Genomic DNA, 11,526 nt, shown 5'->3' on the forward strand with positions numbered 1-11,526 from the left:
CAAAACAACAGATCGCGTCAGGCCGCCGTGCATCCAATGCAATTCGGTTCCAATGCAACGGAGAAAGTGAGCACGATGCAGCTGTCATTAGCTCGCTTGCGGTTACAATGCAAACCTAACCTTCAAAAAAAAAAGAAAAAAAAGAGAGAGAGAGAGAGATAGGTTTGTTCTGGTTACCAAAGAAAAAACCATTAGTGCAGTGAACTAGAACAGCAAGTAACGAGCCACGGATTTACCACTGACGACAGATTGCTTACGTTTAATCCCTTTTTACAGGCAGCATCATTTTGATCTCTTCATTCTGTGAACTGCAGATTTCTGGTCCTGCTCGCGTAAAGGCAGTCTGCTGCATGGGAGAGAGAGGCGCCGCCGGGTCCTAGCGCTAGTCCGGTTCATCCCCCCGAAGATCGACATAAAACATAGTAAGACACGAATCAACATGAACACGGTTGTGATCAGAACATAAGTACTGTCAGAAACCAACACGGAATATCAACAACTATAAAATTACCCAGCATTTGTTCGATGGCCGGAACTTAAACTTTTGCACAAACACGCATGCGTACATGCGCGTGTGCAGAGACATTTATTTCCTTTGAGTTTTATAGGTAGTGCCAGTCATTGCTTTAACGTTAATTATCAATAGCCTATCTACGGCTATTCTCCGCTTAAACAACTACAGCACAAGCTTCAGTTTAATGTAGGTAGCGTGGGCCGCTGTGGACAGTTTATTAGCATAGTTTCTTCGAGCATTAGGACCCAGGAGAATCAAGTCACGTCAAAGCGCTTTGGCCAATAATGCATCCGTTATTTGTGAGCCACATTGTCGTTTCCTGCATTTTGCAGTTACATTTCATATTGTCATTGTGTGACACGTTTCTACCCCCTGCGATGAGGGGAAGGTGGTTGGTTTTGTTTGTGTTGCTGTTATTTTTCCTCTCTTTCATGCTTCACTCCGGGCCGTTATCAGCCGACCAAATGAATATTTGTTTTGTAACATGTGCTCTCTCACAAATAAGGCGAGAGACAGCTCGACATAAAAAAGAGACCAGATTTTCACGTGGGTTTACAACACTGATACAGGGCCTTTACACATCATATATCTTCAGAGTCGTTATAAACTTCGACTTGAGGAGTGGGAAGCTTGAGTCATTTGACTAGTGTGAGCCTAAACACAACAAAACAGATCTTTGCTCATGTCATGTTGATAACGTTATACAAGGAATAGAAATATCCAATCAAGTCTTAAAATAAATTATTCCTGTGTATTATATATATGTGTGTGTGTGTGTGTGTGTGTGTGTCCACAGGATGTTGTAATGAAACCTTCGATGTAGAAAAAGAGCTCAACAATTCAGGAGTAGATATATTTTATAGCTCAAAGTTGTTTTATAGCTCAAGCCTGTTTCGTGCTCAGTGCACGCTGATGAGTGCACTGAGCACGAAACAGGCTTGTTCTGCCATTTAACAACTTTGAGCTATAATGTGTGTGTGTGTGTGTGTATAAAGTCAGAAAAAATGGAGAAAACTGATTGCATTTTAATTTCATCCATAGCCGTAATTTTCTCTCATATTTTGCATTTACTGTTTTTTTCTCTTTAGCTTATCGTCTAAAAACGACTGATAGAACTTGTAGGCATGGAGAGATGCGCGCACACACACACACACTCGCGCGCACACACTCGCGCGCGCGCGCGCGGGGGGACATTATTAGGTGAGTGGGGAAAAAATAACTCTGAGGTGTTTGCTATGGACCACCAAGCCCTGTCCGCTTGGCTCTGTCAATCAGAAGCCAAAACAAGATGGCGGGCAAATGGAGCCGGGTCTTCCTCTTAGCAGGCAAGTGTATTACTGGATTCATTTCACTTCCTTCCATGTTACATGATAACACCGATAAGCCTTGCTCCTGATTCTGTTGAAAATGCATTGTTTGCAGTTCATTCTTTTTTGAAGTCAAATGTCAAACGACTGGAGACAGGCCGTCAGTCATCAGTGCTGTTTTGCACTTAGTGGCATTTAAAGTCAAGGTTAAGTTTTCCGTTTCATTGATGTATATATATGTATGTATGTATGTATGTATGTATGTATGTATGTATGTGTGTGTGTGTGTGTGTGTGTGTGTGTGTGTGTGTGTGTGTGTGTGTGTGTGTGTGTGTGTGTATGTATTTTCAAACGTTCAGCTGAATCTCTGTGCTTCACACAGTTTGCGCAGTCAGTTTGTTGGGGGCCGAAGTCAAAGTTTCAATTCCTGTTGGAAAGCTTTTCACCCATGAGCTGATGAGAGAGACTTTCCAAATTTACATTGAGCCTCTGTCAAAACTCTACGGTAACAACCTCCTTAATTCACACATTGCCATGATCTGAGTACATCCATTAGATGTAGACGTAATTGACCTAATGCATACAATTTACTGTCTTTGTATTTTGCCGAGCAGGGAACTTTTACGACGACCCTATAGTGTTTAAGTGCAACCTGCAGAACTTCCCAGACCTCCCGGAGTGGCTCCGTTTTACCCAGAGGCATCCCTACGATAATGGCTTTCTCTATGGCACACCAGCAGCCCCAGGCAACAACATAATTGAGGTAAACACGTGCACAGCCGTAAACCTAATCGGAAGGCTGTCGAGTTTTTACACGTCCGATTTATTCAGAACAATCGCGATGGAAGACGACCCATCCCTCTTAATTTGCCTTTTACAGATTTTCGCCATCAACAAACGGAGCTACGTAACAGCCAAGCAGATACTCACCATCGCTATAGGTAGGTACGGGCTCAGAGGCGTTATAAATGGTGCAGTGGTTCTACTGATACACGGGGGCAACGTGGCAGGAGGCTGTTGAAATGACACATGAATAAACAGTCGCAAACCACACTAATATCACTGCTGTGTGACGTCCGTACAGTCTTGGACAAAAATCCACTGCCATATCAAGCGGAGTTCTTCATTCAACTAAGGGAGATTGAGAAGGTGCTGCCCTCTGCTGTTCAGGAAGAGATAAAGCAGGACCTGCAGAGGCTGTGGGGGTCTGAGGCTTTGGAAGTTGTCAACGTCACTAATGCCCTGGACCGCGGCGGCAGAGTTCCCCTCCCTATTGCTGGACACTTTGAAGGGTAACTGCACTGTTTTGAGTGGTGTGGTGAATCCTCCACTAGTCAAGTCAAGTCGTTTTATTTGCATAGCCCTAATTCACAATTTAGTCCCTTAGTGCTGTACAATCACATGAGAATGTATGGCACCCCCTATCATTAGACCTTTGGCTCTGGTGAGGAAAAACTCTGCAAGAGTAAAACCATGTCAGGGAAAGAAAAAAAAAATCCCGAGAGGAAGTCTCAGGAAGAATATCAGAGGAGGGATCCATCTTCCAACAGAGATAGTCATGCAATAGTAAATGCTGAGTGGGCACTACAGATGAGCATTGAGAGATTTGAAACAACGACTCAACATGGCACACTTTGAGATTACAAACGTTATAGCAAAACAATGTACGATATACAGTTATCATATACACTACCGTTCAAAAGTTTGGGATCACCCAAACAATTTCGTGTTTTCCATGAAAAGTCACACTTATTCACCACCATATGTTGTGAAATGAATAGAAAATAGAGTCAAGACATTGACAAGGTTAGAAATAATGATTTGTATTTGAAATAAGATTTTTTTTTACATCAAACTTTGCTTTCGTCAAAGAATCCTCCATTTGCAGCAATTACAGCATTGCAGACCTTTGGCATTCTAGCTGTTAATTGGTTGAGGTAATCTGGAGAAATTGCACCCCACGCTTCCAGAAGCAGCTCCCACAAGTTGGATTGGTTGGATGGGCACTTCTTTGAGCAGATTGAGTTTCTGGAGCATCACATTTGTGGGGTCAATTAAACGCTCAAAATGGCCAGAAAAAGAGAACTTTCATCTGAAACTCGACAGTCTATTCTTGTTCTTAGAAATGAAGGCTATTCCATGCGAGAAATTGCTAAGAAATTGAAGATTTCCTACACCGGTGTGTACTACTCCCTTCAGAGGACAGCACAAACAGGCTCTAACAGGTACTATTTAATGAAGATGCCAGTTGGGGACCTGTGAGGCGTCTGTTTCTCAAACTAGAGACTCTAATGTACTTATCTTCTTGCTCAGTTGTGCAACGCGGCCTCCCACTTCTTTTTCTACTCTGGTTAGAGCCTGTTTGTGCTGTCCTCTGAAGGGAGTAGTACACACCGGTGTAGGAAATCTTCAATTTCTTAGCAATGCCAAAGGTCTGCAATGCTGTAATTGCTGCAAATGGAGGATTCTTTGACGAAAGCAAAGTTTGATGTAAAAAAAATCTTATTTCAAATACAAATCATTATTTCTAACCTTGTCAATGTCTTGACTCTATTTTCTATTCATTTCACAACATATGGTGGTGAATAAGTGTGACTTTTCATGGAAAACACGAAATTGTTTGGGTGATCCCAAACTTTTGAACGGTAGTGTAAGTCAAAGCAAAATAAGCAAAACATGATTATGTAAATGTTACAGCGAACAGTGTCGTATATTTTGAAGGGCCAAGCCTCCTCCCCATGATACGTCAGACGTCCTCCACAGAGCATTATGGCCCCATGCATCAATGCCACTGTAGCTTCACAGTTATTCGTGTAATCTGATATTTGTCACCATTATTGTTAAATTACAGGATTTTTTTGTCAATCTTTTCTTTATTTAACTTGGACTAGAATTCAGACAGTGTCAAAATATCAAATGTTGCTTTTGCATGCTTTGATATCAATCAGAGGAGATCATGCTAGCCTAAGCAGCAGCAATTGGCTGATGCTATTTTGATATGTTTCAGAGTGTATTTCAAAGTGGGGTCCAAGCAGTATTTCTCTGAGTGTTTGCAGAAGGTGCTTACCCCTGAGCACCAGAGGCAGTGCACGTCAAGGACCAGAGTAAAAGCCCCTGGTGGCTGCAACTTCTGTAACATTCCCAGCAACTGTATCACCTGGTGCAAGACTGAGCTGGTGAGTTCAGGCAGGATGCAACTTCAAGTGTTTCATTTATTTTATTTACTTATTTTCTGTTTTATCTACTTGGTGTAGTTGATAGGGACACTGCACATAAAAAAAACATTACTGTAAATGTGGCGGAGTTAGCCAGAAGGCTAGTTTTCATCTCTAGACCCTGGTCAGATGTTGCACAGGCTCTCTAAAAGTTAAATACGAATAAAGGTAAAAAATGCAATTATTGAAATACAGTATAGGTATGCAAATCAAAGCAAAACATTGACAAAAATGACATAATCGATCAGCAAATGACATGTGAACTATATGTATATGACAGGACAACATTAAAGAGCCAGCCCAATGATTTCAAGTTTTAGCATATAATATCAATGTTAAGAATTTCGTTTTTTTAGCTTCATTATCATTTGGTTCACAATTATTTTATTATTATTTATAATTATAACAATTGTTTAAACACCATCTCTCTGAGCACAGCCCATTCCAAGGAGATTGAGGGGGCGTGGCCCTAGCTCAGATTCTTTATTGATAGCGAGCGAGCGAGCTGCTAGCTAGCTAACTTGCATGCTGTTGCTAGCCAACTATTTGAAAATAGAGCATTGGACAGACTGAAGATGATAATTCCTTCACTGTCCAATCAAGTCAGGGTATTAGATTATGTAATTTATTACCAGAAGCAGATTGGTTTTTTGAAATGGTTTGATTATGTTGACAACCAGGAGGATGGTTCTTCAGGGGGCTTCAGTCATATTTTCACAACAGCAGCAGTTCTAACATTTTTGGCAACTTTAAATCAGCAAACCCTCTGTTCAAAAATGCAATGAGATTGGAAAACATGATTTTCAATGGACTGGAGCTTTACGCAGCAATTAGGCAAAAATCACTTGAAGCTTGAAGGACAGACATACATACTACGTAAAACAAGTAACACGTGTACATGACAGTGTGAAACTGGAGGTAAAAGAGCCCGTCATATTGTTGACGCCCAAGTTGACTTCATATAAACAGAGAAAAACCACGTCTCCTCCTTCATTCTTGCCACACACAGTTCAATGTGTCTAAGCCGAAGCCTACTCCTGCTCTTATAATGGGCTCAGGGATCCTGGAGAGTGGCGGGGACTTCAACCCACCTGAGTTCTCTCCCGAAAGAGACTTTTTCCTAGACTACATCATCACAGTGATCGTGCCGCTGATTCTGGCTATCATCCTGTGTCTCCTGCTGTCCTACATCATGTACTGCCGACGGGAGGGAGTGTACGTATACACTCAAATCTCCTCGCTAGAGAATTCAGAATTGATTTACTATTTCAACACATTTAATGGTTATAATGGATCAAGCCTAACTGTGATTACTTCTCTCTGTGATCTATTAACACGTTTACATCTTTATTTGTAGGGAGAAGAGGAATAAGAAAACGACAGAGTAAGCACATGAGCACATTTATAATTTCCTGTCTCCCAAAAATGGCATTGTCACATAATGGTCTTTGCTTTTTTGTTTTGTTTTGTTGCAGAATCCAGATGTACCACCACCACACCATTCATGGAACCAGTGACGAGCTGAGGATGATGGCTGGGAGTCGCGACGTTCCTCCTCCCCCCCTTTCCACACTGCCGATGTTCAACTTCCGTACTGGGGAGAGGGTATCACCCCTGGAGGGTACCAGTCCCACCATCCCTCTTATCATGGCCCATCAGTAAGTCCCCATCATGTGTGTCCTTACGTTTAACCCAGCTGTACACTTCACCACTCTACACTTTCCTCTTCGCTCGCTGTTATTGTCAATAGTAGTGGTAGAAGAAGACTATCTAAGCACAGTGATATGCTCACTACTGCTACTGGCTATTTAAAGCAGCACCAAGGAACTTTCTGTGTTTTAAGTCCACTTTGGTCCCATGGACTGTGGAAGAGTGACACAATCGCTGTTCGGGTCAGTTCCCTAGAAGTGCTGTTGTCGCCATGCATTTTATCTGCCACCTGGCACCGAACCTCCTGGAAAATATAGAGACTGTTTTATGGCAAACATATAAGAATAGCGATTTTACGTTACCTCTTGTGAATATAGATCCTCTTCTTCTGCAATAGCCTTTTCAGCTATGGCTGAAAATAAATGCATGTTGCTATGATATGAAGTAAAAAAAAAAAAAAAGGAGGCTTAAGCCCCTTAAGAATATATTAATTAGGTGAAATGTTTGCAGTGTGTCACCATCTTGTGGCTCATGCTTTCTCAGCCGCTGTGAACCTGATGTGATTTGGCATAGAGAGACATTCAACCGGGGTGGCACAGACCTTCTTGCTGTGAGGCATGGTCGCCTCACAGCAAGAATGTCCTGGGTTTGAGCCCTGGGGTAGTCCAACCCAGACTGCGGGACATATCACTAAGAATTGCAGACAGAAGCTATGCTCAGGGAAACAAGACACCCACCCCCACCCCCCCGGGTTGTAAAGAGTCGGACAATTTGGGGTAGATAGACAACTCACAGACAGGACAACCCAGGTTTTCCTCTGTGCGGAGTTTGCATGTTCTCCCGTGTCTGTGTGGGTTTCCTCCAGGTGCTCCAGTTTCCTCCCACAGTCCAAAGACATGTAGGTCAGGTGAATCGGCCGTACTAAATTTTGTGAAAGTCTGTGTGTGTGTGTGTGTGTGTGTGTGTGTGTGTGTGTGTGTGTGTGTGTGTGTGTGTGTGTGTGTGTGTGTGTGTGTGTGTGGTGTGTGTGTCGGCCCTGTGATGGACTGGCGGCCGGTCCAGGGTGTCTCCCCGCCTGCCGCCCAATGACTGCTGGGACAGGCTCCAGCATCCCATGACCCTGAGCAGGATAAGTGGTTTGGATAATGGATGGATGGACATTCAACCACTCACACGTAACCTGCCTTCTTCTTTGTGTTATTTTCATAGTGAGCCCTACTCGGACACACTACCCAGGTAAACCCAGACAGAGGTCCTCTTCACATCCCCTCCAGACCTGCATCCAATGATAACAGTGTCAACTTAGATAACTGTATCAGAGAACACAGGCTTATCATTTCATATATTTTCACAGGAAGTAAAACCAAAGAAGAAGAAGAAATAGTTGAGTGTTGTGAATTTCATTTTTACAGTCCTTGATTTTGAGTTTGCCGTGGGAAATTGGGTGTTTTCCTTTCTTTCCATCAATTTCCATTAAAATACATTAACCGTGTCTGTTTTGTAGAACTGTTGCTACCTGCCATTGAAGTCTATGAAATTTCTTTTTTTCTTTTTTTTTTGTTTCATTTTTATAAGATCAGAGTCTGAGGTCTAAAATGCTAGCTTAGCCCATGGTGCCACACAGGCCTTGGTTAGCATGTATTTACTATGCACCGAGGGAGCAGAGGGCACTTCTCATACGGGACACTTCATGATGGGGCTGTCGCAGAAGACAGAAGAAGTAGGATCGGGGATTCACTAAGACCAACACAAGACAAATGCTTCAACTCCCGTCATGCTTTTAAGTTGATGGGTTCAGTGATGGTTCACTATTTACCATCTCCGCAGCATGTTGGCAGGAGCATGGACATGACACAGGACTGGTCACCTCCACAGTTTGTGGTCGAGGACAGATGTGGTCTAAACCAAACAAATGGTACAGATGATGTTTGATGTTGATGGAGATACAATAAATAAGACTGATAATGAACTTGTTTCCAAAATTTTATCTGGTGTAATGTGTTTTTGGGCAGCACGGTGGCCCAGTGGTTAGCACTGTTGCCTCACAGCAAGAAGGCTCTAGGTTCAAACCCAAACTGTTCCGGGTCCTTTCTGTGTGGAGTTTGCATGTTCTTCTCGTGTCTGTGTGGGTTTCCTCCGGGTGCTCCAGTTTCCTCCCACCATCAAAAACACATGCATGTTAGGGTTAATACTCCTGTTTGTGCCCCTGAGCAAGGCAATGGAAAGAAGAACTGGAGTTGGTACCCGGGCACTGCAGCTGCCCACTGCTCCTATACAAGAGGATGAGATAAATGCAGAGAACACATTTCATTGTAACCTGTACAATGACAAAATAAAGTGGCTTTTCTTTCTTTTTCTTTTCTTTTTAAACAAACCCCGGTACTGTAAATGGACTGCATTTATATAGCACTTTTCAAGTCCACCGACCACTCAGAGTGCTTTACAATGTATGCCTCACATTCACCCATTCACACGCACATTCGTACACTGATGGGGGAGGCTGCCATGCAAGGTGCCAACCTGCTCATCAGGAGCAGTTAGGGGTTCAGTGTCTTGCCCAAGGACATTTTGACATGCTCTCTGGAGGAGCTGGAGATCGAACCAGTGACCTACCAATTGCTAGATGATCCGCTCTACTTCCTGAGGCATGCTGCCCTAGCAAACATGTCCATTTACTCCACTGTCTATAATTATATTGTGAAATAAGCCCAAACATAATCAGTGCTGCACTTGGTCTGCAGCCACCAATTTAGGAAATTGCCTTCGGTTAGAAATTCCCTGTTCTCACTTCCATATAGGTACCATGCAACCAGTAGATATCAGCTTGCTTACTGAATGGTTTTGGAAAAACAAAGTAAGTAACCCCCCCCCACACAAACTCACCTTTCGGTTGGATTTCATTATTCTTGCTTGCTTTGATTCATCGTTGATATTCCCATGACTGGACATCAGAGTCATGATTCATGCAGGATTACATACAGGACATTTCACACAAAACAGCAAGGGGTAATTCCTTCAGGGGTGGGGTATGTATGGAAACACCCCATATCTACCTTGACCATATGGGGTAACTCAGATCTAGCCCTTCTGTATTCACGTCTCCTACAATGCATTTGATGCATTTTGTGGAACCTACTACACTTTCAGTTCAGACCTGCTGTATTGAATTATTTGTATTCATCTCCTGCTGTTGGTATAGCCAAACTGAATTGTCAAACCATGCAGGAAAATGCATGTAAACAGAGGAAAATAAAACCTCAACACAGTTGCACACACACACACACACACACACACACACACACACACACACACACACACACACACACACACACACACACACACACACACACACACACACACACACACACACACACACACACACACACACATTTAAAATGCTTCCCTCATCCGGGCATTCACATCCATCTAGCCAAGCCAGCCAAGCCAATTTTATTTGTATAGCCCAATATCACAAATTACAAATCGGCCTCTGCCTCAAATCTCCCTCTGACACACAAGTAGAGACACGCATTGCTGCGTGCTTGACTGACATCTCGGAGTGGATGGCGACACACCACCTGAAGCTCAATCTGGACAAGACAGAGCTGATGTTCTTCCCGGGGAAAGGTTGCCTGCACCGAGACCTGGCCATCACCATTGACAACACCGTGGTGACGCCAACTCGGACTGCGAGTAATCTGGGTGTGATCCTGGATGACCAACTGTCGTTTGCTGCAAACGTTGCATCGGTTGCTCGCTCCTGCAGATTTCTCCTCTATAACATCAGGAGGATTCGCCCATTCCTCACCGACGAGATGGCACAGGTGCTCATCCAGGCTCTGGTCATCTCCCAGCTGGACTACGGCAACTCCCTCCTTGCTGGCGCCCCGGCGTCGGCCATCAGACCTCTGGAGCTTGTTCAGAAAGCTGCAGCTCGTCTGGTGTTCAACCGCCCTAAGTTCTCCCACACAACTCCCCTTCTCATGTCCCTACACTGGCTCCCAGTAGCTGCTCGCATCCAGTTTAAGACTCTGGTGCTAGCCTACAGGGCAGTGAAAGGAACAGCTCCTTCCTATCTCCAGGCCATGGTCAAGCCCTACACCCCCGCCCCACCACTTCGCTCTGCTGCATCGAGAGGCCTGGTTGCCCTGTTGCTGAGAGGCCCCTGCTGCCAGTCGACCCGGTCACGGCTGTTGCTGTAAAGCCTCAAGGGGCTTTACAGCAACACAACATCCTGTCCTTAGACCCTCGCATTGGATAAGGAACAACTCCCTAAAAAAAAACCTTTAACGGTCATTTAACACCCGGTAACAGTCATTAAACCCATTTAACAGTCATTGGGCGGCAGGAAGGGAGACACCCTGGACAGGCTGCCAGTCTATCACAGGGCTGACACACACACATTCACACCTAGGGACAATTTTAGCATGGCCGAGTCACCTGACCTACATGTCTTTGGACTGTGGGAGGAAACTGGAGCACCCGGAGGAAACCCACACAGACACGGCGGGAACATGCAAACTCCACACAGAGGACGACCCAGGATGACATGGTTTTTGTTGCTAGACCCTGGTGGACTGGGTTAAAAGTTCTATTCAGTGAGTTTGAAATGTAGGGTTGAGTTTATGTCAGGCAATTAAGAGAGCTTTTCGTTTCTAAAAAAAAACAAAAACAAAAACTTTGTACTAAAAGGATGGTCCAGAATTTCATACGAATAACATACGGGGGGGGGGGGGGGCTCCTGCTCTTTTTACCCAGACAGACACCATTTCCCAGTATGTGTTTAGGGTTTCTAACCTTTGAGGAAGTTGTTTTTGAACCAGCCTCTTTTAACTCTTAG

The 11,526-nt window shown here is 44.0% G+C and overlaps 1 protein-coding gene and 1 long non-coding RNA gene across 3 annotated transcripts; one reads left to right on the top strand and one right to left on the bottom strand.

Annotated features, from left to right (window-relative positions):
* Positions 1–13: 13 nt before the first annotated feature.
* On the bottom strand, positions 14–2,816 carry LOC130127753 (uncharacterized). Its single transcript, XR_008811849.1, has 3 exons — positions 2,752–2,816; positions 258–382; positions 14–115 (listed from the first exon to the last, which is right to left on the bottom strand). It is a non-coding gene; the product is annotated as an uncharacterized LOC130127753 (long non-coding RNA).
* On the top strand, positions 1,703–9,021 carry sgca (sarcoglycan, alpha). Of its 2 annotated transcripts, XM_056297477.1 has the most exons (12): positions 1,703–1,839; positions 2,204–2,326; positions 2,436–2,584; positions 2,702–2,762; positions 2,906–3,113; positions 4,829–4,997; positions 6,046–6,251; positions 6,394–6,420; positions 6,512–6,694; positions 7,896–7,922; positions 8,041–8,069; positions 8,262–9,021. In XM_056297477.1, exons 1-11 carry the CDS (start codon positions 1,803–1,805, stop codon positions 8,045–8,047), a joined length of 1,197 nt encoding a protein of 398 aa, XP_056153452.1. In that variant the 5' UTR covers positions 1,703–1,802; the 3' UTR covers positions 8,048–8,069; positions 8,262–9,021. The 2 variants fall into 2 exon arrangements, with proteins under 2 accessions (XP_056153452.1, XP_056153451.1); XM_056297476.1 differs by having other exon boundaries at positions 8,041–9,021.
* The last annotated feature ends 2,505 nt before the right edge of the window (positions 9,022–11,526 follow it).

This window comes from Lampris incognitus, chromosome 17 (genome assembly GCF_029633865.1).
Source record: "Lampris incognitus isolate fLamInc1 chromosome 17, fLamInc1.hap2, whole genome shotgun sequence".
Lineage (NCBI taxonomy): Eukaryota > Metazoa > Chordata > Actinopteri > Lampriformes > Lampridae > Lampris > Lampris incognitus.